The 26,848-nt window shown below is 57.9% G+C and overlaps 1 protein-coding gene across 2 annotated transcripts in view; it reads right to left on the bottom strand.

Annotated features, from left to right (window-relative positions):
* The window catches only part of DAP (death associated protein), a 31,133-nt gene extending 5,005 nt beyond the window's left edge, over positions 1 to 26,128 (bottom strand). The window contains exons 1-2 of one of the 2 annotated variants that reach the window (XM_037529451.2): positions 26,041 to 26,128; positions 15,782 to 15,878 (exon numbers count right to left, since the gene is read on the bottom strand). In XM_037529451.2, the coding sequence (XP_037385348.1) occupies positions 15,782 to 15,878; positions 26,041 to 26,095 (152 nt within the window). In that variant the 5' untranslated portion in view covers positions 26,096 to 26,128. Of the gene's footprint in view, positions 1 to 15,781; positions 15,879 to 17,424; positions 18,502 to 26,040 lie in introns of those variants that run through there. The other variant, XM_037529450.2, reaches the window with a different exon arrangement.
* Between the last annotated feature and the right edge of the window lie 720 nt (positions 26,129 to 26,848).

Genomic DNA, 26,848 nt, shown 5'->3' with positions numbered 1-26,848 from the left:
GGGCGGCATCCGGGAGGAGACCTGCCCAGGGCGGGAGGGGGCTGGCGGGGCAGGGTGCGGGCGTGACCCGAACCATCCATCTGCGGAGGCATTTCCCCAAACTGAGTGCAGCGTGTACCCGCGTGAGGCGCACGCAGCCCGGGTGAGATGCCGCGTCCATGCCGCCTGCTTCCGGCAGAAGACGGCCTGGAGCTCCCACCGGGTCATGCCCTCGGCAGAAGGACGTGCTGGCACGTGCAGAGAACCCCAAAGAGGAGTTTGTTGTAAGCTCCAGATGCGATTTGGCGCTTTTTCTTGGCACGGCCTCGAAGGGGTGCCGGTTTGGACAGGAAGCAACAACGGCCGTGCGGCCACGGCTCGGCAGCAGGGCCTCGGGGAGGGCCTGGGGGACCTCGGGACGTAAGTGCCAACGCCTCTGCGCTGCAGAATTCGGAAGCCATGGCCACGCAGGCGGCACAGGGTTGTCTTACTCTTTTCCAAGAGAAACGGCAGCAGCAGCCCAGCCCTGCTGCCTCCTCCCTGGCCAGCAGAGGGAAGAGAGGCTGGGCCCCAGTCACTCCCGGATCAGCCGTCGTCCTGGGCTCCCCAGGGCAGTCTCGGGGTGACGAGTCTTAGCACCAAAGCCCGTCGCTCCCTCCCAGCTGAGACGCAGCCTTCCAGGACGGTCCTCAGTGTCCTGGGGGCTCGTGGAGGGGCCTTGAAGGCTTGCAAGGAGCCAGCAGTGGCACGGGGATTGATTTTTGCTACCTGCCAGGCTGACCAGGTTGATTTTTGCCACCTGGCCAGCTGACCGTGCCGGAGCCCCTGGCGATGGAGCGACGGAAGAGGCTCGGCTTCCAGCGTTGGCCAGACTATCTTGAAAATTAGTAGTTTTCCTCCCTGTGGAGAAGGAATTCAGGCCAGATTCGCTTCTTCAAGTCCAACTCGAGCATCTCGAAGGACACAGCATTAGCCGGGGGCAGAAGGGAGGGTGGCACCTTCCTAAGGCCTTCTTTGAGGCTCCGAATGAGCACATTTAATAGGAATAAACCTCTGTTTCCCATACAGCAAGTCCTGGCAGCTGCCAGCAGGGTGAAATCTCCTTGTAGGACTGGGACCGTATTTCTCTAAAAATCTGGGATGGCTCCAAAAGCACCCGCGAGCAGGCAGAGGACCAGGCGCCGAGGCAGCGGCCTCGTAAGAAACCAAAGTGTTTTGAATAAAGCGTGATGTCGCTTGTGACCCCAAAGCCAGCGCCACAGGAAAGGGCTGTCCGGAGGAGAAGAGCTAAGCAGCGCTGGCCGACTCTCGGCTGGGCCCACAGGCTCCGTCTCCTCAACTGGCTTCTCAGCCCCCAAGGCCCCGGTCCCGGGGGATTCCCTCCATCACCCATGGCCACCTGCTCGGCGGGTCCTGGCGTCTGCAAGAATTAGGAGGCATGGCTGCTCCCCCGAGCCCCTCCTCATCAGGCACCCAAGAGAGGGAGGGGCCGCTTCTACGAGGGAGGACTCAGTCCTCGCAAAGGACAAAGCTCCAAGAACAGATGCTCGCGGGAGGATGGAGAGGTCCCCTCAGAAATGGGGTTAGTGACCCTCATAAACTACAGTGAGCTGGTTGGGGCACCGAGGCCCGTGACCCCACTCTCAGGGCTGACGGGCAGCCAGGGCGCAGGCCGGGGGCAGGCAGGCCCTGCCTCCAGAGGGGCGGCCGGTGTGGGATGTTGGGGGTGCTGCAAAATATCCCCGAGGGAGCTGCCAGTGACGTCAGCTCCACATGGCTCTTCAGCCTGACAATTCAAAGCAATGTGCCGAGGGGTGCGTTAGGCTACTAAGCAGCTACCATAAATGCAGTGTGGACTCAACAGTGGGCGATGGGCTCACAACAAGATTGCCAAGGGCCTCAGATCTGGCTGGGGCTGGGCAGGAGGCAGCATCGGGGCTGATGCAGCTGATCCGTCACCCAGCAGCCTGCGGGCAGGGGGCCCTGGGAACCTTCTCCCTGGTGCCTCCTGAGATACCCTGGTGGAGGACAGGGCAGGCCCCCTGACCCCTGACCCGTGGGCCTTCTCCCTCCTCTGGCTGGGGACCAGCACCAGTGTGTCTGCCCCCACCTTGGAGGGGGGAGAACCCGCGGCACCAGAGACCCCGTGCCAGGTGCTGTGTCTGCAGGGGCTGGCAGCCTCCTGAGGACCAGGGGAGGTGGCATTTATCACCACACGTGCTCTGTGCCTCAGTTTCCACGACTCCCCAGCCCTGCACACTGGATCCCGTGTCTGACGGTGCCCACTGTGCCCACTCGCCCCACGGACACGGAAGAGAAGTCTGAGCCCCTCCGCGGCTCTGGGCCCCGAGGAAGTCGGGCCGTCGCTGGTTCACCTCCGGGGCCCCTGGCCGGCGGGCCCGGCACCCGCGGAGCCTGCAGCACCACGCCGAGTCCTTCCAGGTGAGGGGCACCCTGGAAAGCGACCACAAAGTCCATGTGGGGAGGCAGCGCAGGGAAAGCTCGGGAGGGGCACCATGGCCAGAAACGAGCCGGGTCAAGAAGGCGGCCTGGACCCCGGGGCGCCCTCCGAGTGCGGGGAAGCAGCGGCCAGCTGCGAGGAGGGGGCTCCCCGCCCTGTCTGTCAGGCCGTGAAAACTCACGGTGGAGTCGCTGCAGGAAGCTGCACGGAGGTATTTATCACTTTCCCGGTGTCAGCTGTCACATGCAACAATTAATTTGATGATCCCAAATTGGACCTGACAGGAGCCTCCTATGATGCCGCCACCGCCTCCAGCCAGATGAACGCGCTTTTAATTTCCCTGGCAGAGGACGCGAGGGTCACCCCAGGTCGCTTCATTAATTTCCACACCAGACACCGCAGGGTCCGGCCCACAACGACGCTGGCCCTGCCAGCGGGAGCCGTGGCCGATTTGGGGGAGCACGTCCCGGGGGTGCTTACTGACCATGAAAGCAGGTAGGACGTGCGGGAGGGGGCCAGACATTGAGAACCGGCTGGAAAATGAGGCTGAATCAACCCTGCAATTACGTTGGTAAGGCAAGAAAATCTGATGAAGAGACGCTGCAATTCATGTTGAACTTTTGAGAAACTTGTCAACTGTGCAAAGTAAATTCTATTGGGAGCTGAGACACCCGTGGGTCCCAAGAAGTCTTTTTGCCTCCATCCTGCACCCCTTCCCCCAGCAGCTGCCTATGCTAGGCCTGTCCCTGCTGGCTCTGACACCCCACCAGGGCCAGATGCCACGGGACACAATGGTTCCCTCGAGGAAAACCCCTGGGGATAGGGTCACGGACAGCAGCACCTGCTCACACCCACCACCCATGGACACACACGCGCGCTTACTCGTCCCTGAAAGTGCCATCCCCACCACCTTTAAGGCTGCGGCTAGGAGGGAGCACGGAAGCCACGATCCATCACAGAAGCAGCACAGCAAGACATTTGGTGTTCGATGTACCGAGAAATCCTCCTTACACGTCTTTATGCTTCTGGCCACTACAGCCACCACATCCTGGCCATTAGAAGGGACAGCCATCCTTCAGCGCCACGTCCCTTGATGAAATGTCAGTACCAAGGAAATGCAGACAGATCGGCCTTTCATCCTGCGCCTCCCTCCCGCTGGCGTCACCATCTCCTAGAACAAGCAGGTAATTTACCAAACCAAAAAGCTGAATAATTAGCCCCTCTAACAAACTCTCAGCTAGATGGGGAAGAATCCATAATGAGAGCCCATCAGAGTAAAAAAAAAAAACACAGAAGAATATTGAAAGCCATGGAAATTAATTCAATCCCTCTAATAAATATGGATTAAGCATATAAGCATACCTAGCAAGTATTACTTGGATTGTGCCAGAGTCCCTTGGAGTACATCTGACGCAACTCAGGTCTCACCGGGCCTTCTATTTCACCCTGATGCCTCGTAAGAACAATTCAGTGGCTACAGACGCATGAAAACAATGTTTAACTCCTCTGGGTCATCCTAACAAGATCGTGGTTAAGCTCATTTCCTGGGGACGCGCGGCAAGACAGAACAGATGAGGAATGTGGGCACGCACAGGAACGATTAAGAATACCCAGGTAAGGGATAAAACAAACCAGGGCCGGAGCATCTTTAGTGAAGACAAAGCCAGCATGCTAGAGCCACTAATTAACACGGAGGCTTGACAGCAGCGATTGCACCACAGGCTCCGGGCCAGATTCTAAAGATAAAAAACAAATGTGTGAAACCAAGCTCTTGCTCATTAAAAATCGGTCTGACTGGGCTATATTTTTTATTACATGCTGTTATCTTCATCCTCGTTACCATCCTGAGTGGTGACACCTTGGGTGTTGCTGAGCTCCTAAGGACATACAAAGAGGGGGCTCGTCCACCTCGCGCTGTATCTTGGGGGGACTGTGTGTTAGCCGGGTGCATGCATCCACTTGAAGACAGCAAACGCTGAAAACAAATGGTGCATTGTTTGTGAGCAGGAAAAACATACAAAGCAAAAGTAAGCCCAAGAGGCTTGTCCAACAGGCATGGGGCACGAACGTCCATTTCCTTGTGCTAAAAAAATGATACAATAATTTTTGGTAAACACTTTAAAAAGCCCAAAATGCACAGCATCTTTAATCCTGCTGAGACCACCTGACTTATCAGCCACCGGGGCGCCCCAGGAGTGCAGGTGACCTCAGGCAGGTGGATCTGTCTCCTCCCTGTCCTAGGAGTCCCTGAGCTTTTCTCGTCTCCCCCAGAGTTTAGAGAAATCCTCTCAACACAGGAACTCCACACCTCGGGGACTCCCCCTAATTCATCTGAGCTGTTACTTCTCTTCCTTTGTCCTCTTCCTGTTTTCACTGTCAAGGTTCTGTAAGAGAAATAGACTCGTCCACAGACCTCAGGCTCCCGGGGAGGAGAAAAGCCTCCAGGTGGGAACCTTACCTGGAAGCCCCCCACCAGGCCTCTGGGGCCCAGCTCTGTCCCCCGCCCCAATCAGGACTTCCCCAGCACAAACTGCTGCATCCTCATGTCAGGAGGACAAGCTGGGCTGACACCAGGGGACCCCTGTACCTAAAGAGCTGATTTGCTGGCCAACAACGTGCTCTAAACCACAGAGGCCCAGCCCCAGTCGGGCACAACTCCAAGCTGGAACCAGCCTCTTTCCTGGTTCTGGGGCCCCTGAGGGCAGTGACTCAGTGGGAGGAGCTCAAATGCCCAGAAGCGAACAGGGAAGAACTCCCTCGCCCAAGAGGCCGCTGCAGTCTCGGCTGGCCTGGGCCTCCTGCCCGCCCTGGCAGAGGCATTTCTGGGAGAACCCCGCCCTGAGGCTGGCCTGGCAGCTCTGCAAAGGTCTGCCTTCGTTTCTACCTACAAGCACATTCTGGACCCTGTGATGGGGACAAATTCCCCATCCTTTGCTCTTGTTCTGCGCCCACCTGGCACTGCCCGACCCACTGAAGATATTTCTTTTCTCCACACAGAGTCAAGATGAATTTGGCCTCCTGAGTCATCGCCTCACCCCGTGCCAGCTTCCTTGTATTTGTGCTTTTCTGGCTGGTTTCCTCTCTCTGCCACTGGACTCTCCAGCCCGTGGCTTCTAGAACTGACTTGGACCCAGGCTCTGGGCTGGGGTCTCCTTTTACACCTGGCTGGTGCTTTGCTAAGTGGATGGTCATTTCCCTGACTCTGGGGCACACACTGTTCAGGCTGTGGCTCCCCACCACGGAGGCGCTGCCCCTGTGCTCGCAAAGCTGCAGAGTCGGGGGTAGAAGACTCGCAGAAACCATCGCGACTTAATGAGCTCGGCTGGAGACCAGGATCTCTAAATGCGACCCCAGTGCTGAAAAGCCCCCTCTGCACTTGAAAGTTCAAAGTAGAGTTTTAGGCTCTCTTTTCAGCAGTAGTTCCCCATTTTGGGGGAAAAGAGGGCTGGCTGACCCAGCGCGAGAGGCGGGCGGCAAGGGCCGGGGGCTCTGGAACCAGACGGAGCTGGCTTCCCATCCTGCATCTGCTGCTAGCATCCTGGCTGGGCTTGCAGGCTCCAGGAGCGCCAAGGCCTCCATGTTAACTGAGCAGCATGTTAACAACACGTGTTCACTCTGCGAGTTTTTCTTTCAATGCACAGACCCCAGCGCTGCAGGAGGGGCGCTCCCCAGGGAGGCCAAGGGCAGTGAAGGTCATCCTCAGCTTGGGGCTAGCTGGTCCACAGGGCAGGATGCTAGATCAGCAGAAGGAATTCGAGCTCCTAGAATCAAACCTAACCCTCAGACCCACCTCCACCTCTGGGGACGTCCACGTCAGAACTTGCCCGCCTGCTCTGGGCTTAGCTTTCCAGGCCTGCACGCTCCCGCCCCCCACAACCAGAGTAAACAGCAATTACTGCTCTAAGTTTAGTCAGAGCGGCTGGCCATGCTGCACATTTCATGGTCACCGCACTGAGGGGCCTCGGGAGAGCAGGCTCCACCACAAAGTCCTTGGCTTCAGGCTGGACCATAATTCCTGAAGCCATTTCCACAGACTTTATCCTCCCTGCCCTCAGTGGAAAACTCATCTCTCCAGGCACCCCACATCAGGAGCAGCGCGGAAGCACCCGGCTGTCCGGGCAGCAGCCGGAGCGTGACACAGTGGGGTCCACGCCCCCTGCCCGTCCTGAGGATGCTGACAGCTGTGCCTGTGTCCTCACCTGCATCTCCTCCTGCCCCTGTGGATGCCTCGGGCCCTGCACAGCACAGGGCTGCCCTTCCTGGGGGCCTGCACACAGGGAATACGACCCAGCGAGACACAAAAGATCATATCTTGCCATTAGTGACAACACACGTGGACCCCAGGAGATTATGTTAAGTGAAATAACCAAGTGAATAAGACCAAGGCTGGGTGATTTCACACATAGGTGGAACAGAAGGGAAATACAACAAAGAAATGGGCAACACTCAACCAAAACAATGCCTAGAGATGACTCAGAATCGAGGGTAGCAGGGGGAGATGGGGTGGCAGGAGGGGGGAGGGGGCCCAATGGACTGTGGTGGGGGCTGTGGGTGCCTTGGTGGTCAGAAGTCGCCCATCAGCAAGTTAATTAATGATCTTACCTTTAAAGAACCAAAGTCTAAGCTCATGATTACGGCTTCGCCAGTTACTTCCTGAACGCCACGCATTTTGAGACAGTTGAGTCCATGAGTTTATTAAACCCTCAATAATGAGGGTTTAAAAATTCCAGGATAGCAGCTGGATCTAAGGAACCCAGGGAAGCCAGGTACTGCCCCGATGCAGGTGAGTCCCTGCAGCTACGTGGCCGATGCTGTTGTTGTCCTCCCTTTCGCTCTACAAAGTCCGCCAGTGGAGAGGCGCTTCCAATTCAGCTCTTATGCTTACGGGAGAAGAAAACCCTGACGAACAGCGCGCCCCTTTGAGGAACACCATGAAGACAAGAGCAGTCGCCCCGAGGCTGACTCCATCGCGCTGTCTGCGGGCCCAGACAGCTGAGAGCCCATGCCACCCTCCCTCCTCCATCTGATCGACGAGGCTCTGGTGCGGGGAGCCTGGGCACCCTGTAAGGAGCTGAAGGCCGGGAGGGAGAGGGAGCAGGACGGGGCCTTGGAAGCTAATCAGTCACACCTGGTTCAGCATCCCTGATGGAACCAGATGTTCTGCAGACGCTGCTTCTCTGCCGATTGCCAGCAGCCGGCACTGGAGGGAAGGGGCCTCGCCGCCTCCTCATCCCCAAGCTGAGGAGGCCAGCAGGCGCCGTGACAGATGGACGCCCATATGCTCCGTCCCTGTGCGGGCGGGGAGGCGTGATTCACTACCCGCCAGAGCCCAGCCTTGCCCTGGAGCCAGCTGTATGGAAGGGAACGCGGGGCCTGAGCTCCCGACAGCGCACAACCCGGGTCGTGGAGGACGTCAGGTGCCCGGGTGACGCCCCTCGGGCTCCGCACTTCTTGGGCAATTCTGAGCAGAGTCGTCAAATGTGGCCAACGAAGCATTAGGCAACGTTCCTGTCACTCGCCCTAAAAGACATGGCGCCGCGGGCTTGGGCAGGAGCGTCTAATGTATACTACACGCCACAGGACCGCACCAGCACCCGCCAGCTCGGTGGAAAAGGCAGGCCCCGTGCTAAGACCACGCTGTGGCCAGGGAACTCAGATGGGCATGCACATTTAACTCCACAAAGCCCCCAAGCAAAACAAACGACGCTTTGCCCTGTTTACTACGGGCAGCGCCTCGCTGGTCTGCAGCCGGCTGCTCTTCACCAGCCTGTGGTCTTGGGGGTCTGGAGGAAGGAGTGGGGTCACTGCCCACGGACCCTCAGCGGTTGGGTGGGAGGCTCACTTGTCTAGTTTCATCCTTGTATGAAACTAGTTCATCTAGTTTCCTCCTGTGCTCAAGTGCTGTGAATGAGTTTACAACTTTTACAGAATGGACAAGTGACTTGAAAGATGCCTGCACAAACACCCTGGAGGCCGAAGCCAACACGAAACAAGCACCGTGAACAATGAAAGAGGAGGAGCTGGTACTTCCCGAGTCACGTGACCAACACCCACGCTCTGAGCAGCCCTGAAGGGAAGTCGCCTCCTCGCAAACCTGAAACCGCCATGAAGACCCGTGGAGACTTAGATTTCCACCCTGGGTCCTTCCCGAGGAGCCTCACCTCAAGGATCTCTGACCTTGAGAAGAAGTCAGAAGTAGACAATAACATCAAGTCACAGCGAACAGCAGGGCATCTTAAATATTGCTTATTTTACCTTCAGTATGCTGACCTGCATTTTGCACAATTTTATAATTTATAGACTGGTGCATTGTGTGCGTGTGTGACTTAATTCTGAAGTACAGGCATGGGGGTGCAGGCACAAAGTATTTGTTGATGCTTGGCATGCCCTATCAAAGGTTGGGGTCACCTCCGTGGCACCAAGCACCCACCTGTTCGGGAAGGCAGGCTGCTGCGGTGTCCATCCCGGGCAACAGCAAGTGCCGGCCCAGGTGGGCGTCAGCTGCCAGGTAAGCCTCACGGTTCATTTGTGACCACGCTGCGGCTGCTGGGGGGACGTGTGCCTTGTGCCTGCACCCCACACATGTAATTCAGGGATAAGTCACACACGCACACATTCTATACATTATAAAATTACGTACCAGCCGGGTACTGGTGGCTGCTTGCTATGGATTGAACCTCGTTGCCCCCAAATCTAACATCTAACGCCCAGAACCTCAGAATGTGACTTAATCTGGAAATAGAGCTGGGCGGATGGATTAGCTCAGACGAGGGCATCCAGGAGTCGGGTAGGCCCCGTCCACGATGGCCTGTCAGCGTCTGCAGCCCAGGCTGCCACTGGCAAAGACAGACCCTGACTCTTGCCTTGCTGGCCCACACGTGACGGTGACGCCACGTCACCCCGGCCCCGCGCGACCCCCCGGCACTGAACTGGGTCTGTGAGTGACCCGGAGGCAGGCCTGAGAGCGAGAGCGGCCGACAGCGCCCAGCCTTCCTGTGCTCCCGCCGCGCCCGGGCGGCTCACCCCGGCTTCACGCGGCTGCGAAACCAGGCGTCTGCTGCTTTACACCCAGGGTCTTACTGGAGCCTTCGAACAGCTTCTCCCTGGAGGGCGTCCTGCTCACAGCCACCGGGCACGGCGTGACCCCACTTTCAATTAATTTCATGCTTGTGAAGACCCGAATCGAACAAAGCAGCAAACAGCCCGGACCAGCTCAGCTGCAGAAGCAAGACTGAGTCGGTTCTCACACACATCCACGCAGCTGTAGACGCGGCCTTCCCGCACGGGTGTTACTTACTTACATCTGCAGTCTCTCACCAGGACACCCCATGTCACCCCGCCGCCCCTCGGAGGTTCTGCCTGCGGCCTGGCAGGCGTCTGTGGCTTGCTGGAGCCAACCTGAGCCAGTGAGGTGGGCCCGTCGCGGGCCTACCGGCCCTCTCCTCACTGACCGCCAAGGAGAAGCAAATCAAAACCACAACAGGTTATGGAGCGCACCTGGGAATGGAGCAGCAGGTGCTGGTGAGGGGTGGGGAAAGACCTCTCGGGCGCTCCTGGCGGGAACAGGAGCCCCGCAGCCATGTCCACCTCATACAAGTAAAAGCCAAAATACCATGTGATCCAGCGCTACTACTCCCCAGCATGTAACCACCCACCCACCCACGCACGCACCCGGCACCCATGCATTTAAAGCTCTAAGTTTATGCCCGTGTCTCCAACTGCAAGTCAACACTAAACGCTCAGTCTTCTTTCTCTCCTATTCATAGCTTCTTGCTGCAACAGTGCGTAGGGGAAGCGGACTGCTTCTGTTCTCACATCACCTGACACTATGGCTATCACCTGTGGCCCTGACCGTGCTGATGCAGAAGGCTCTGGGTGGGGCACACGTGCCTGATGGTGGCCCTGCTGCGTGGGTGTGGCCTGGTGGGTGGGCACACCTGAGCCTGGAGGGCGGGGCTACAAGGGCGGCAGGCAGAGAGGGAGGGCGGCTGCAGGAGGTGGAGGGACTACAGAAGAGGTAAGACCATGGATGCCACAGAGCCAGGAAGGAGCATAAAGATTCCTGGGGGCCTGGGAGGCTCAGCTGCATCCCAGGCCCCTCTCCTTCCACCCCCACCCCCGCCCCCGCCTGTCCGGGCCCTGCCCCCTGCGCCTGGTTGCTCTCTACACAGTGAGAAAGTTGGCGCTCAGCCATAATATAGCCACTTACTTGGGTGCCCAGAACACAGGGTGACTTCACACCGTAGCCGTGTCCGGGAGAGAGGCTGCCCGGGACGCAGCACTGACTCTGTATCTCCTCCAAGCCTTGTTTCCCGCTCACTTAGTCAAGTGCTTTCCTCCCCAATCCCTCCCACTGCTCAGCGCCTGAAGCTCAGCTGCACTTAGCCTTGGCTCCCACGCTATTTGCATCACCTGCTTGTTTTTCAGGCACGTGAAACAGCACCAGGTCCTGTCAGGGCCGAGAGAGCCACATGCAGGGAGGGGCCGCTCCTGCCACGTCCTTGGGGCCTGGCCCATCTTGCACCCTAGTCCACAGTCAAGCCCTCTGGTTCTAGCTCATTCTTTCTGCACCTCTTCTTTGTAACATCTACCACAGCGGGCCTTCAGGTGGGGCCCAAGACATAGGACATTTAACTGTCTCAATACGCTCCACAAAAGGCTTAGGGACATCACGCCGTCCCCCCTTCAGTGCTCAGACGGAGCCCGGCAGCCCTCCAGGAGGCAGGAGCTAATAACCAAGCCTGTTCCTTTCTGGATGCAAAGGGGCGCAGGCCGCAGGCCCCAGGATGCAGCTTGCTGCGATTTCTCGGGCAACATGTTCAAGTTTCTGCTACACCCCCACCTCTCCCTTAAACGTAGCCTCTCAAAACAAATCGGCCGCTCGGAAAACTATTTGTAAATCTCTGGAAAATTACACGATTAAAGGGAGTAAGAGCAGCATAAATATTTGCCCAAAAAATAATTATGAAAACAAGTTGTGTTTTTTGGTTTGGGTGTTTGGTCACATAATAACCTCTTCAGGGCTCCACTTGCTCATTTTCTCTGTAATTAGTGTTTGATTTCCTGATGAATGGGCAGGCAACAGTCAGAGAGGAGTCTGTAAACGTAAAGTCAGTTTGAAATATCTGGGAAGGGGAGCAGAGAGTTGGCCACTGGGGGAGTTGGCTTCCGAGACGACACGTTTATTTTCTATGTGGAGAACGCCAAGATCAAAACATGCAAAATCACGACACTTGGAGCAATTAGAATAATGTGGATATTGCAGTCACATGTCATGGCATTTCCAAGGGATGATAATAAACATCTGGAAAATTCTGCAAATACGCAGGCCTTTCCAGATGTAAAGTAAGCCAGCCCAGGTCGCTCCAGCCTCGTAAACGGTACCTGGGCGTCTCCTGATAGCGAGCCTGCAGGGTGGGGTCAAGCCCAAGGAATATGGGGGAGGGTCCGGGCAAGCCCAGAGTCAACAGGCTTATTTCACAGAGGGGACCAAACTTACAGTCCATCCAGAACTATGCTGCCAATTTGGGGGGCTTCTACAGCATGTCAGGGCCTGGGCCTCCGAGTCAGAGGCAGGGCTGACCACTGGCCAGGCTGCTGATGGCCGGCGGTGACGGCAGGACCACCTCCCTAAGCTTTGGTATTCATCTACACAGTGGGCACAGTAACACCCACTTCCAGGTGGTTGGGACCTTAAACCCAAGGGGAAGCACTGCACAAATACCTTATAAAACACAATTGGTAAGCACAGCCGAGTAGCCGAGAGTGAGGACTGAATGTTGGCTTTGCCATTTATTCACTGTGTGACCTTGGAAAAGTTACTTAACCTCTCTGAGCCATTGAAGTAGGCGTCATCAATGAGACTGGGGATGGTAACCCATAATCAAGTCTGACATTGGGATGATAATAAATCGAGTATTTGTGAGGAGTAAATGAACCACCACGGGCAATCGCTTAGAACGGGCGAGGCTAATGTTCTACTAGTGGTGATGATGCCGGTTGTGACTACTCAGTCATCAGAAAAGCAGGGAGTGCGCGGTGGTGGAAGTAAACTGTTACACAGATACCACGCCCTGAACAGGGCTTTGGAAGCTGTGCTGGCAGCTTATGTCAACACCTTGTGTCCACATAAGGCCACCCCACTCCCTCAAAGGTGCTCCATTTAACCCAAGTGATAACGAGCGAAACTGAAGAGGCAGGAACCAACATGCTCAGGAGGGACATGTGACAGCAACCTGGCTGCAGGCGACCGAACCCCTGGCCGTGTGTCCTGAACGCCGTACCCTGCAGCTGGCCTGCTTCCAAAGGCCCAGTTCCAAAAACACAAAAACACAAATTCAAAGAGACATATGTACCCCCAGGTTTATTGTGGTGCTACTTACAACGGGCCTCCCTGGTAGCCAAGGGTTAAGTCTCAGCGCTGTCACTGAAATAGCCCAAGTTCAATCCCCAGCCAGGGAGCTGACCCACAAGGCACGGCAGACCTCTCCTCTCACCTGCTGCTCCCCTCAGCAGTGCATTTCAGTAGATCTGCCTATTCTGCTCCCCACTCTGTCTCTGGTGAATCCTCTCATCCCCTGCTCCTTTGGCCTGCACCCCAGTTCTTCTACCCCCACAAAAAGAACTGGAAACCAACTAAGTGCACATCATTGGAAGAACGAATAAGATGTGGTCCATAGACACGATGGAATACTATTCAGCTATTAAAAAATACGAGACCCCCCATCTCAACAGCTTGGGTGGGACTGGAGGGAATTCCTCGTGAAATGCCAGAAGGAGAAAGACAAACACCACGTGACATCACTCAGCGCGGAGCTCAGAGAAAATGAGCAGCTGAACTAAATAAAACAAAAATAGACTTTTGAACCATAAGACCAATTAGCGGTGGGGTGGGGTAAGTGTGGAAAGAGGGTGGGGTGATGTGGTAGACCTGGACTTTTCACGGGGACCTGCATGTAGCACATACACATGTCGAATCTCAAACTCCTGACACTCCGCTGATGCAATGTTACTCCAGTAAAACTAACCAACAATCTGGCCAGGAAGAACTCACCTCCGGGTGAGTCTACACTGCAGGGCCCAGCTCTTTCTCTTGCAATCGCTCATCCTCTGACATGTTTATTTAAAGAGTGAATCTTCAATAAACGCTGTATTTTACCTTGTGGAGAAAATCAATAGGAAGGAAACTAATGGGCTGTTCTGTCCTTATTCCCAGACACGTTAATAAATGACCCGCTCTCGCGGCACTGACACTGTCACACGGGGAGAAGGCCGCGGGCCCTCGCTGCACGTGCGCGCACACAGCAAAGCAGGTTTCACCTTCCCAGGATTTGTCTCCTAGGCCAGGCTTTCTTCCTCGTCCTTTTCCTCCATAAGGAAACAGCTGGGCAGGATGGGAAAGACATCGCGGTCTCCCAGAGGTGGGATTCCCACAGGCCACACACTCTTAGTTCAATCCCAAATGGGAGACAATCCTGAAAACTGGAAGTCTCCTGTGACTCTCAGGGAGGCACAGCTGCGCTGGACAGACAGGAGTCTGTCCACGTGCCACGCAGAGGGCACAGGGTCCCGTTGGAGGTGGTGCCCCAAGTGCCATCCTGGCCTGGCTCCCCCTGCTGATGACTCCCCCAAGACCCGCAGGCCTCCAACACCCCGAGGCTCCTCAATTCTGAAATATGGTGGCCCTGAGCTTGTCTGATACAGGACTATGGACTGACCTCTAAGAGTTTCTGTTGTTATGTTCCAAACACAACTGCGTGAAAATGACCAGGGAGAAGGATCATTCCAGAACTTTCTTTAACCTGCCTTTTTTAAAAATCAGAATGCGGGCTGAAGCTTCACATAGCTGATCAGGGGTGGGCAATACTCACTCAGGAATCTGGCCCCACGGTCTGTTCACCCCTCAAGTGGCTGCTTTGTGTCTGACACCACATGAGGTACAGAGAAGTGCCCCCGTGGGAAGCACACCTGGGCAGACAGGTGCAGTTCCAGAGCACGGGATGCAGCTCCTGGGAGCTACGCTTTGGAAACCTGGCTGCTCTGGACCCCTGGGATCTGGGTTTAAGTTCCTGCTCTGCTGACATGCACCCGAAGGGGCAGGTCTGCACCCCTGGGGCTTCAGTTTCTTCACTCGTTAAGCTGGGGAGGTTATCACTGACCACCGGGACTATCAGAATGAAATGAAATGAGTGCCTGGTCCACAGAAATATATCTGGGCTGCCGCCCACATGCCGTCCCCTCCCCTGGCTGTGGCACGACAGGAGCAGAGGCTGGCACCACCCTCTTCCACGTGGACAAACTCAGAACACGCAGGCAGGTGTAGTCGTGTGTGTGACCAGGTGGAAGGAAGTGGATCTGGACCCAGGTGCTTGGACAACCTTGAAACCAGAACCTCCATGGAAAACAAATTCACAGCAGCGGGGGAGGGGAAGCGGCCAGGCCAGCTGGCGGCCCGTTGGGGCAGTTGCAAGGATGCCAGGGTGCAGCAGGAGCGAGGCCTCGCTCTCTAGATCTGGCGGAGGGGTCAGGAGAGCCCAAATGCTGATGAACTTCATAGTGTCAAAACCAGGCTTGGGGGGCGGGGCGTGGGTCTTAAAGGGAAAAACCAATAAACAAATGAATGCAGTAAAAGCCCCATTAGAAGAGCATTCCAACCCAGGGCAAAAGCAAGTTTGCTTTCCCTTATCAATTGTAAATTTCCTTTTGTCTGATGGATGGATGGTTGGTCTGGAATGTTCCCAGAGCAGGGCACTGCCCCTCCCTCCCACTACACTAATCCCCTTTTGCTCATCCTCCATCTGCACGACCTTGTAACTCGAAGTATAATCTACCCATGTAACCTAAATTAAACTAACCGAGTATAAAAGGAAACTTTTGTGCATGTTCAGGGCCCAGATCTTCCAGGACAGAATTATCCTCTCTGGGGCCCACTAGTGTGATGACAATAAAACCGGTGCCCACTTGACCTTGGAGAGCTGCTTGGTCCTTTCCAGCCTGGCAAAAACGTTTCCCACGGCAGATCCAGGCCACCACTGCCGTCCGATCGCACCCTCCGCGCACATTCCTAACTCTTATTCTCTGCCCCGCTGCCCAGAAGGCCAGCCCCTGGGGGTCAAGCGTGCCAGGGATTCTGCTCTGCGGTGGAAGTTAAGGTCACTGTCCAGGGGCCGGCTCAGGCTGCGGCTCCAGGCACCGTGCCCCCCATCCTGCCAACAGGACCCCCACGTCACTGATTCATTCCAGAAGCGAACACACCGCAGGGCCCCCCCACCCCGACAGAGACCCCGAAGCAGAGGGCCCGGGCGAGGGTGTAACTGGGCTGGGTGGCGAGGGGACTCCCACCTGGGGCTCTCCCACTCCTGCTCATCCTTGTCCTTCTCGTCCTTGGCGTCCCCGGAGTGAGGGTGCTTCTGCACGATTCGCATCCCACCGGCTTTCACTGCAAAGAAACAGAGGGGTGTGACCACGTGGACACGGAAGCTTGGGGAGCACGGGGGGCTGCGGGACACCCCGGATCACGAGTTGGTCCTGCTAGCCTGGCAGGGACATGGCTGACCGGGGAAGGCACCGTGTGCGAGGGGGTGGCACCAAGCTGCGCTGACACTCCCTCTCCAGATCACCCAGAAACTTCCCAAGGCTGTTGGCTTGTTGTCTTCTTGGTTCCCACTCAAGTATTTCTCCTAAGAGTAGCTGTGTCACGGGCACAGCCCCGCGGGGATGAGGCTGCGTGGGTGAGGCACCTTCAAGCCCAGGCCCCCTGGACCTTTGCCCTGAGATCGGACGACGCAGTCCCAGGCGGCCAGGACACAGCCCGCTCCAGGTGCCCGATGCCCGAGAAAGCCCTTTCCGGACGGTGTCCCGTGAAACGGCCTCGTCACATCAGCCTCACACGAGCACCGCCACGGCCCGTCCCCCCACAGCGCCTCGCCTCCTTCCACGGCCACGCCACCCGCGTCTCCCCCAGCTCCCGCACCCGCACCCGCCGTCTCCGGGCACGTGACAGCCACAGTCACAGATGACCGTCCTCGTCTTGTAGAAAAGGAAGCGGAAGCTCAGAGCTAAATGCCGGGCCAGGCCGGGCCACCCCAGGTCTTCGGGCCCTGGCCCCGGTGCTTGTTCCCGGGCGCCTGTGGGGCCCGCAGCTCCTCCCTGACTGCCCCTGCTGGGGACAGCTGCCCTGCGCCCCCCCCCCCCCCCCCCCCCCGCTCACCCCTTTCTTAAGCCCACGTTCAGGTCCAGCAGGATTCCGTCCGTCTTTGGAATCCGTGCTGCCCTCCTGCGCGCTCGGGAAGGAGCGCCTCCGCCAGCCGCTCGTGGGCCGCCTTGGAAAAGGCCGGCGCAGCTGCTGCTGAGGGCGGACAGCTGGAACACGCGAGGTTCGCCGTTTAGCCTCTCGTAACACACACGCGTCACGCTGGCTTAGGCTGACGTGAAATGCCCTTTACACGGTTTGCACGGAAACAGCCCATCCCCATCGAGGCAGCAGCTGTTGGATGTGACCTAACTTCCTCCACGGCTTTTTCTTTGAAAATTCGAAGCTCCCTGTGTGCCTCTGTGTTAAGATCGCTGTTCTTCCTTCCTACTCCTCGTCACCTTGTTTTGAATAAGCTACCCTTTGGGGGAAAACTGGTGGCTTCTGGTGACTTCGTCCACTTGGCATGCTTTCAAGGCTTAGCCAGCTAGGAGCATGGGCCAGGCCTGGCTTCCTTTATGGCTGAGACCCTGCGCAGACAAGCCCGCTTCCACCGTCCACTCACCCGCTGACCGGGTCCACGTTCAGCCTGTGTGGACCACGCAGTCGCCAGGACTGGGTGCAGGCCTGAGGGCAGACGTGCTCTGCTCCTTAGAGTCATACCAGGACAGGAGCCACCGAGTCACCTACAATAGTAGCTCTAGGCTTACCCTTTGAGCAAATGCTACACACGGCACCATTTTACATTCTCACCCGCAAGGATTCCCACAGAGCTGTGCGCGCCCACACTGACCCGCTCTGCAGCTGCTGTCCTGCCAGGGTGTGAACTGGCATCTTGCTGTAGTCTGACCTGCATTTCCTATGGCTAACATGCTAATCATTTTACCAAACAAAAAATTTAAAAATTGGGATTTTAGGATCTACTAAGTGTGGGAAATGAATGAGATTAAATGGGTCTCCTTGGGACAGACCGTCCTGCTGTTCATGAGCATTGTGAAGCTTCCTGAGGGTGGTGAGCTTGCTGTCTGTCCCGACTCTACTTGACCACAGAATTTTGTTGGGGAGGCAGTTATGATGGTCATCGTCTGTTAGACACTAGTGTTCCGTGGAAGAGTTTAGAAATGCCGCCCCAAAGCCAGCCACGCAAGGCGGCCACCAGCAGGTGCTCCAGGGTCAGCAGCTCCGCCACATCCACAGGGTGGTGGCTTCAGACTAGCTATTCCCCAAGGCCTGGCGGCCTCTTCTGTGGGAAGGGACAGGGCCATGTGCTAAGATGCAGAAGCTGAAATTTCAGCCTGTTGAAATCTAACCCCCAAAAGATGGCATCAGGAGCTGTGTTGTTGGGGGTGACTAGGACACGAGGCTGGGGCCCTGGGATGAGATCCGTGCCCTTATAAGAGGCCCCAGAGAGCTCCCTCACCCTCCCACCACGTGCAGACACAGAGGAGACAGGGTCTATGAGCCAGGAGGCTGGACCTCACCCGACATGGCCTCTGCGGGTGCCCTGAACTTGCACTCCAGCCCCCCAGGCTGTATCTAGAGCAGCATCCAAGCAGACCAGGCAGGGGCGCTTGGGGCTGGGGGTCAAGGCACAGCCCAGCACTTGCCATGGTGCCCACAGTGGCTAGGGTGGGGTGTGGGGCTCCCGAGCCTTGGCCTCAGAGCATCCTGCCACGGCCTGACTTGGACCCCATAGCACAGTGTCCATTGACATTTCAAATAAGGCTGGATCCCGCGGGAACAAGTTTATGATGCTGGAGAGCAAGGAGGAGAATGCAAAGCCCCTCAGGCTCACACTCTTGGACTTTTTCAGTGTCCCATCTCCTGGGACATGCCCGGAGGCTGACCACGGCCAGAAGAAGGGGGCAGCGTCCCTCAGGAAGGTGCAAAGCAGGGGGCAGCGGCGGGAGGGTGTGGCGCCCTGCAGGTCTGGGCCTGACTCCCGCCCCTGCCGCCTCTTCTCCAGAGGGAGGGGCCGTGGGGAAGGAGGAAACTCAGCCTGCGCAGGAACCTCTCAAAATCTGCTTCCCCCAAAGTAATTCGCAACCTATTACAGCAGCTGGAAATCCACTTCCCTCGGCGCGAGTAATAACTGTGGGACACCCTCTCGTGTTGGCGCCCGGGGTGGGGGGTGGGGGGCTTTCTCCACCTGGGGGTTGGAAAAAAATGCTGCTTTTTGAAATCCCATCTGCTGCTTTCTCTCGCAATCATTTTGATTTTCATTTTTAGAGCTTTTTCTTTTCCCCTCAGATTCATCTGGTCTTGGACAGGGTCTGATTCATCTCTTGTGTTTTTAATCTCTTACATGTTCCATTTTAGGCAAGCTCGCCTCGCAGTTGTTGATCCAATTATTGCCCGAGCTGAGCTTTGCTCTGCTGACCCTGGCTGCTATTTGGGGTGCCGGTGGGTTGGGAACTTGTCTACATCAGGGCTGGATCTGTGGGGACCCTCAGGGGCCGGCACCTTTCTGGAGAGCTGCTGTCCACACTCCCTTCGTCATCAGATTCCTCAGAACAGGAGCGGCCAGTGTCACTTTGAGCTCCCAGCCTGCAAAAGCTCAAGGCCCTTTCCCTGCCCGCGGCTCAGGCTGCACCCTGGGCTTCCTTGCTGCCCCTTGGTGCCACCGGCACCTTCCTGCTTCCACCCTCTCTCCTGGCGGGGGGCACCCAGCTTCAGGCTGGGGCTTGGGGTTGAATGGGGTGACTAGGTGGGCCCTGACAGGAAGAGGCCGACTAGAGGGCTCCTGACTCAGAGGCCTCAATCCGGCTGTTCTCGATTTCACTTTCTTCTTTGGGTGTGGTTTCTAGGGGTTTCCTTCACTTTGGCTTAGATTTAAAAAGAAAGCATAAAAAACCCAAAATGTCTGCAGGCAGTTTATCAAGATTTCCCAGGTTAGAGTTTGCCAAACCTTAAGAAATGGAGACTGAAAATAAAATTCTGCAGTATGTTTTCCCCATTCTCTGGAAACGTAAAATTAGAGTCATGAATGTTTTGGGCTAAAGGAGGAAGCTGGAATTGTTCCATTCAATGTTTTACTACAATTCATTTTCCTCCTCCATCGAGCCCCCCACCCCGCTGGAACAGATTCTGATGCTGAAGTCCAACCCCGTCACCTCAGCCTGCGACTCCGGGCTGAGATGCGCCCCTAGAGGGTAAGCTAAACCGACTCTGCAGGGATGGGGCCTCATCCAGCACGACCGGCGTCTGGAAAAGGAGCCATCGGGGAGGGTGACCAGGGGAGACCCTGCAGGGTGACAGGGAGGGGCAGGCCTGGGCACAGCAGAGGCCACAGAGAGGCCAGAGCGGCCGGCGCCACCTGGACAGGGGCCTCCAGAACTGGAGACGTTCCCCTTCTGTTGTTCAAGCCCTGGTTGTTACAGCAACTTGAACAAACTAACGCAGGCACCCACTTTAAAACGCTCCCCCCTTTCCGACATGGCAGACACGAAACTGTGACACGGTGACTCACAGATGGAGCCTGTCCACCGGCAGAAGGCGAAAGGGCCGTGCCACAGCCACAGAAATGACGTGACCGCGAAGGCGAGGCCGGAGGGTCACGTCTGCGGCTGGGGCGGCCTGTTCACCTCCACAGGGGCCCCACGAGCCTCGTCGCCCGCCCGAGAACTCGCTCAATGAGAGACACAATTAACTTTGTCGGTCCCTCATCCGGGGTGAGGGCAGCGACGGCCGGGGCAGTGACCGCAACTCTGGCCGGGGCAGCTGCGTGTGAACTCGCGATAAAAGCGACGCCGGCGCGGATTTGTCCTGACCCTTTTCCTGCTGCCACTGAGCCCTCCGCGAAAGGGTTCTATTGGCAGAATGATTTGCAAACATAGCATTTTTATGAAATGTTAGAAATAAAGGCCTGGGGTTATTGTGGCAGTGACTGTGGCAGTGTTTAAATGAGAGCATCATGTGAGTGACAAGCTTCCCCTTCACCCTAGTGTGCGCAGAGGTTAAAGAGCACAGGCCCGGAGCTCGGGGTTCAAAGCCCAGCTGCACAAACACGTACACACACGTGTGTAGTTGTATCTCTGGGCTATGTGTGTCTGGCTGTGTCTGTGTGTGTCCGTGTCTCCTGTTACGCATGTACATTGCTCTGTGTGTGTGTGTGCGCACGTGTCTGGCTGTGTCTATGTGTGTGACTGTGTCTACACGCATGTGACTGTGTGTGACACTGTGCAGGACTGTGTGTGCATGTCTGGACAAACTGTAGATGCTCTCTGTGCCTCAGGCCCTGCATCCTGCAGAAATGGTGCCCACCGCCCTGGCCGAGGACTGCGTGACGCAGCACCGTGAGGCCCTCCCCGCATGTGCTCACCCGCCAGCTACTCTCACGCAGCGGGTTTTCAAAGCCAGCGTCGCATCCTCAGACCCGTAGGGTGTCCTTGTGCTTCACACCTCGCCGCATGTGCACGGGTGTCAGGCTCACGCCTGTGTGGCCAAGGAGCAAGCCCCCTTGAGGAGCTGCCGCCGCGGTGCCCGCTGATGTGCTCGGCTCAACCCCACCACATCTAAGTTAGGGAGCTTCTCGAGAATCACAGACCCTCCAGCTTTGCTGCCCCTTCCAACCCCTGGCTACGCGTCCCCCCCTTTATGGAGCCCCACACGCCAGCGCCCTTCACCACATCGGCAGCCTGTCCTTGCATGCGCCTCCCAGGAGACCGAGCCCCCTCGCCGGGCAGGGACACAAGTGCCAGCCAAGGGCGGGCTGGGGCTGCGAGCCCGATGCCGGGGGAGAACCGCGAGGATGAGGTGCTCTTCCCAGGGCAGCAGAGTCGCAGCAGGCGGGAGACTCGACCAGCTTCAGCGATGCAGGAAGGACTGAGGAACATGAGCAGCCTCTGGAGGCAGGAAAAGCCAAATCACGCTGCTCCCAAGAATCCCCCCAGAGGGAGCCGACCCCGCAAGTTCCTGACTTTGTCCCGTGAGGCCCTCGGGACTTCCCACCTGCTGCGGCCTAGGGAACGAAACGGTGTTGCCTCAAGCTACTAAGTTGGTCTGACTTTGCTACAGTGGCCACCGGAAGCTGAGGCAGGGACAGGCCACTGCGCTGTCCCGACACTCCCCGGAGCCCATGCGCAGGCCGGTGCTGAGGCTGCAGGGGGCTCCTGGCAGAGAAATGAACCCCCATGGGTAGAGATGGGGCGCCTGTTACAATAGTAACCCTGTGCTCCCAGTGCAACTGTAACTCATCCCCATACGCTCTGCCCACAACAGAAACACGGTACCTACACCCCAGCTACACCCCAGCTACACCCCAGCGAATATTCCCCGCACAGCTGCGATTACCGAGGTTGGGCAGGGGTGAGTGCACAGGGCACAGCTGAAATGAAAAGGGCAGGAAGAGGCCCCAAGTCTGAGACCAAAGCGAAATGCAAACCACCACCTAGACCCGCTCCGGCCCATCCTGACTGGGGCGTCTGCAACGCTGCAGTGGCTGAAAGGGCGCCCACAAGAGCCAAGCAGGCGCCCTCCTGGGCTCCGCGGGCAGCGATGGGGCTGAGGACACGGGGCTGAGCTGACCCATGTCAGCAGGTCAGTGCAATGAAAGACAAACCAGAGCAACCGAGGCCCGGGTCCTCTGAAACCTTCCTGTGAAAGAGAATTCGGGGAGTGCTCTCACCGCCACCTTCAAAACGCGTCCTTAACGCACGTCTGACTGATGAACCTAACAGAACATTGAATTACTTTGAAGTTACCGAAAAAGAACAAAGTAGCTTATTCCCCACTTCACTGTAAGTAAATACAATCATGCTCGTATTTCCACATGGCTCTGGTCTAGAGGGGAGACACTTTTCTTTTTTTAAAAGAATTTTTTTTAAGATTTATTTATTATTTATACAAGATCCCAGGTACAGACCAGATGCGCAGGAGGGTGAGGGGATTCACCTGAGCCAGAGCGGGGAACAGAACAGGCAGACTGATGAGATACGCTGCTGAGGGGAGCAGCAGGCGCGGCGGGAGAGGTCTGCGCGCCATGTGGGACCCTCGCCGGCCGGCCGGGATCAAACTGGTGCTGCAGAGGCTGCGGGCAGCTTCACAGCCCAGCGCTCAACCACCTGCGCCACCAGGGGAGGCCCAGGGGGCACTTTTCAAAGAAAACCATGTGTAAAACCAGGAGCGCTCAAAGCTGCTCAGAGCGCTCACCTCTGAGATTTATGACAACGTGACTGACATGGTTTTGGCTCCGGGGGGAGGGGAATGTGCCCAGCAAAGTGTGCGGAACAGAGATTTTATCCACGGCACGGCCACGAACTCACAGACAGCAGAGATTAGCCACTGGGGCTTGTAATTACGTCCTCTTGCTGTGTCTGATGAAGACAGAGCCTCGCTCACTCTAACGCTGCTCATCTGTACCAGCGATTGCTTCCACGACACGCAGCCTCACCCTGTTTCTGCGCAGAGGCCCACAAAGACAGATGTAGGGGAGCAAAAATGTGCCCCGCAAAAGATGTCTTTTTGGTAAAAAGGTGTTATTTCATGGGAGGGGCTCTGAAGACTGGGTGGAGGATGGGTTTGAAAAGCTATTTTTACAAGTAAACTTCTCTGGAAGGGCCTGTACCAGGAAGACCCAATCTGATTTCAAGACCCACATGGCACAGCCGACCTCTCCTGCCTCACCCGCGGAAACCCTCAGCAGTGGATTTCAGTAGACCCACCTGTTCTGCCCCCTACTCTGTCTCTGGTGAATCCTCTCACCCCCCACACCTCTGGCCTGTACCCTGGCTCTTGTATGCATAAATAATTCTTTTTAAAAAAATCAAAGCAGAAGGCAGGATGGAGGCGGCGTCTTTGTCTCTGGTGTCCCCTGGTGACCTCCCCAGCTGACCGTCCCAGCGGACCTCCCCCTGCCTCCCCCTCACCTTCCAAAGCTCTGCCTTAGCTAAGCCGTGTAACGCGGCTCTGAGGCCAGATGTATGAGTCATTCGTGCTGGTAACCTCCCATGTAGACAGGAAATACACACGTTATTATTAAATTCTTTTGGCTTTTTTTCTTATCAATCAGTCTGAAGCTTGTTTATCTGCCAGCCTAGAGAACCCAGAGAGGTGATGGGGTGACTTCTCTGGTGCCCTGACACACTCAACCAAGGTCACTATTTCCAGCATCAGGACGGCTGGGCCCTCGCCCGCACGCCTGGCGCAGCTGCACACAGTCAGGGAAGGGAAGCACAGGCCCCGCAGGGATGGGGGAGTGAGCGGCAACACGAGCGTTCAGGGAGACGCACTTGATTATTATTTTGTGCCAGGCGCAGTGGCAGCCCTGGGAATAAAGACATCAACAAACCCCAGTCCCCGAAGCAGGCAGGCGGGGTAACAGGAAACAGGGGATTTGGGGAACGCACAGAGGTACCTGGTTCCACTGCAATAAGGAGAAAACGCAAAGGACATGACGTCGGTCATGTAGAGAGTTTTATTGTTTCCGATTGAGGAGTTAAGCACAAGTCTTAGTTATCCAATTTAAGCACTTAATGAACGTGTTCCCACAGTTTTTAAGGCTGTTATTTTGATTTATGAACTGTGCTCTTGGCTATCCTTGATGATTATCATTTATTTTAGTGGGTTGCTTTTTTCCCTTTTAAACATCTACTTTACAGAACTGCCTGCTCTCTGGCAATGCCAGACTAAACAGGAACGCCCTGAGCTTTCTGCCAAAAAAAAGGCTTTCATAGGAGGGCCCCTGTACAATGGGGAGCCGGGGGTGGAATGCATCTGAGGGGTGCTGCTGGGAGGCAGAATACTGCAACCCACAACAGGCCCCTTTTAACCTCTGCACAGTGATGCCACATCCTTCTCCAACTCTGGCAAAGTGTGACTGACTTTGGAGAAAGCCGGACAGTGACACAGGGCTAAGTAGCTCCGGCTAGACTGGGGCCCGCTACCCTACAGGCCTGCCCTGAGTTTACCTGTGGGGTCACCTGCCTTTGGGTGCCGATCCTGACGGCTGGTTAGTAACGGCAGCAAAAGTAGCGAGCCCAGGCCTGTGACTGCCCCCAAACCTGTTCACAGAGTCTGTCAAGTGTCAAAACTGAGAACCCCAAGGCACTGGTATACTGTGCTGTGGAGCACAAATAAGCCGGCGCCTCTCTCTTCATGCACAATGTGCTATTTCATGTGAAATCCACAAAGCCTGGCTGTTTACAGTTCAAAGAACACCAGAGCCCTCCACGTGACTCCTCCCAGGGAGTTAATCTGAGCAGTTTATACTTCTGATCTTAAACATCTCCATATGGCTGAGTCTCCAGGAGCAATTTAATTACTGCTGCTTTGATCTGGTTTCATTCCAATACATACACTTGAATGTCACCCTCACCTGGGGCTGGGGAGCACCGACAGCCTCTACAGCCGGAACCCCAAGAGGAAACCAGGGTGTCTTCCTGCCCGGCTGCCCAGGTTGGGGTGCGGGGCCAGCTGGACGCCGCCCCACTGCAGGAGGCATTACCAGTCAGTTGTCTTTAAGGAAAATTCCTCTGATACTTTTTAAAAAACTAAGGCCACACGAAGGTCCCCCTCCTGTTGTCCTCACAGCGTAACTATTTCCTACAGTCCCAAGCGCATCAGTGAGTCATGGCTCTTGCAGCGCCAGCTCGGGTGTTGTGGACAGCCTCTCCAACCAGTGAGGAGTAAGACCTATTCTGGAAGCAACCCCGGGTGTGGGGGCAGAGGCTGGTGCGGCAGCCATGCAGGTTACTGGAATCTGGAACAAGATGCCACGTAGGCCCCAGAAAGCGGCCCAAGGCTTCAGCCAGACTGAGCGGATGACCCCGGTGTGGACCCTGAGGCCCCTGACCACCCCTCTCTCCCGCAGAGGCCACGGTCTGCGCGACCCAGCTGCCCTGGCCGGCCCCCCGGTCCTTCCATATGGAAGGCAGACACCCCAAGGGGAGGACAAGTGGAGCTGCCCAGTGGGACGGTCCTGGGGACACAGGAGCTGGGCTCTGGGGGCGCCCCCTGCACATGGAGGTGCCGCGGTTCCTGCGTCCCAGGAGGGAGGCTCTTTCCCGGGCAACATCCCGGCTCTGAGTTCTGGGCTTGGAGAGCGCGCGGCCCCTCCCCGCGCAGAAGCGGCGCTCGGGGGAGACGCCGCGGGACCGGGGCGCGGGGCTGAGCGTCCGGCGGGCGCCGAGGGAGCCGCGTCCGCGCGCGGGGCCCGCGCCAGGGGGTCGCCCCGCCACCCGCGCCCAGCGCGCCCCGGCCGCGCGCCCCGCTCCCCCGCAGCCTGTGGGGCGCCAAGTTGGCGCTCGCCGCCCCAACGTCTGGGGGCCGGGCGCGCGGGCGGGCGGCCCGGCGGGACGGTCCGGGCAGGGTCCCGCGAGCGCCCCGCGCCCCCGCCCGCGCCCCCCGGCCCCCCGCGCCGCAGCCCGCCCCGGGGCGCCGCCAGGGAGACAGGGTGGAGGCGAGTCCGTACCGGCGGGCGGGTGTCCGGCTTTCGTCTCCAGCTTCCCCTCGGGAGGCGAAGACATGGCGCGGCCGGGCGGGCGCGGGGCAGGGACGGCGGCGGGCGCGGGCACCGGGCGGCGGGCGCGGCGGGCGCGGGCGGGCTCCTCGCGCCGCCGGAGGGGGTGTGGCCCCGCGCGCGGACTTGGCCCCGCCCGCCCCCCGCCCCCCGCCCCCGCCCCCGCCGACGTGGCGCGGCTCCCCTCCGCCCCCCCCGCCCCCCGCGGCTGCGCGCTGCGCCCCGCGCCCCGGGCCGCGCGCCCCGGAGCTGAGCCTGCGCGGTCGGTGGTGCCACGTGGGGGGCGCGGGGCGCGCGGGGCGCCGGCGGTGGAAGCGGCTCCTCCGTGGGGCGCGCGCCGCCAGCCCGCCGGGTCGACGCGGGGGCTCGGCCGCCCGGGGGGCGCCGCGGCGGAGCGGGGGGTCGGGCAGCGCCCAGCGTCCTCCCGGCTGACCCTGCGGCGGCGCCGGGGTGCAGGCGGGGGGGGGGGCCGGAGGGGGGGACCCCGGGGGGCGCGCGCGCCGCGTGCCTGAAGGCGCGGCGGGGAGGGGACGGACAGCCCCCCGGGGTGAGGACGGCCGCGGAGCGGGACCGGCGTGACTGGCCGCGCTTTGGCCTCGTCCCAAGTCCACGTGGCCCGGCGGTCACTCCCGCCTCCCTGGCCAGCCTGGCCGGTCAGCCCGCCAGGGGAGAGGCCGCGTCCATCAGGGGGGAAGTCCCGGCCCCCCAAAGCCGGGAGGGACGCAGGGGTCACACTCCGTGGGTGCCCCCCGCCCCCCCG

This window comes from Talpa occidentalis, unplaced genomic scaffold (assembly GCF_014898055.3).
Source record: "Talpa occidentalis isolate TD23 unplaced genomic scaffold, MPIMG_talOcc4v2.1 talOcc4.6, whole genome shotgun sequence".
Taxonomy (NCBI): domain Eukaryota; kingdom Metazoa; phylum Chordata; class Mammalia; order Eulipotyphla; family Talpidae; genus Talpa; species Talpa occidentalis.
Note: the sequence above shows the minus strand (reverse complement) of the source record. Positions and strands in the feature narration are given on the sequence as shown.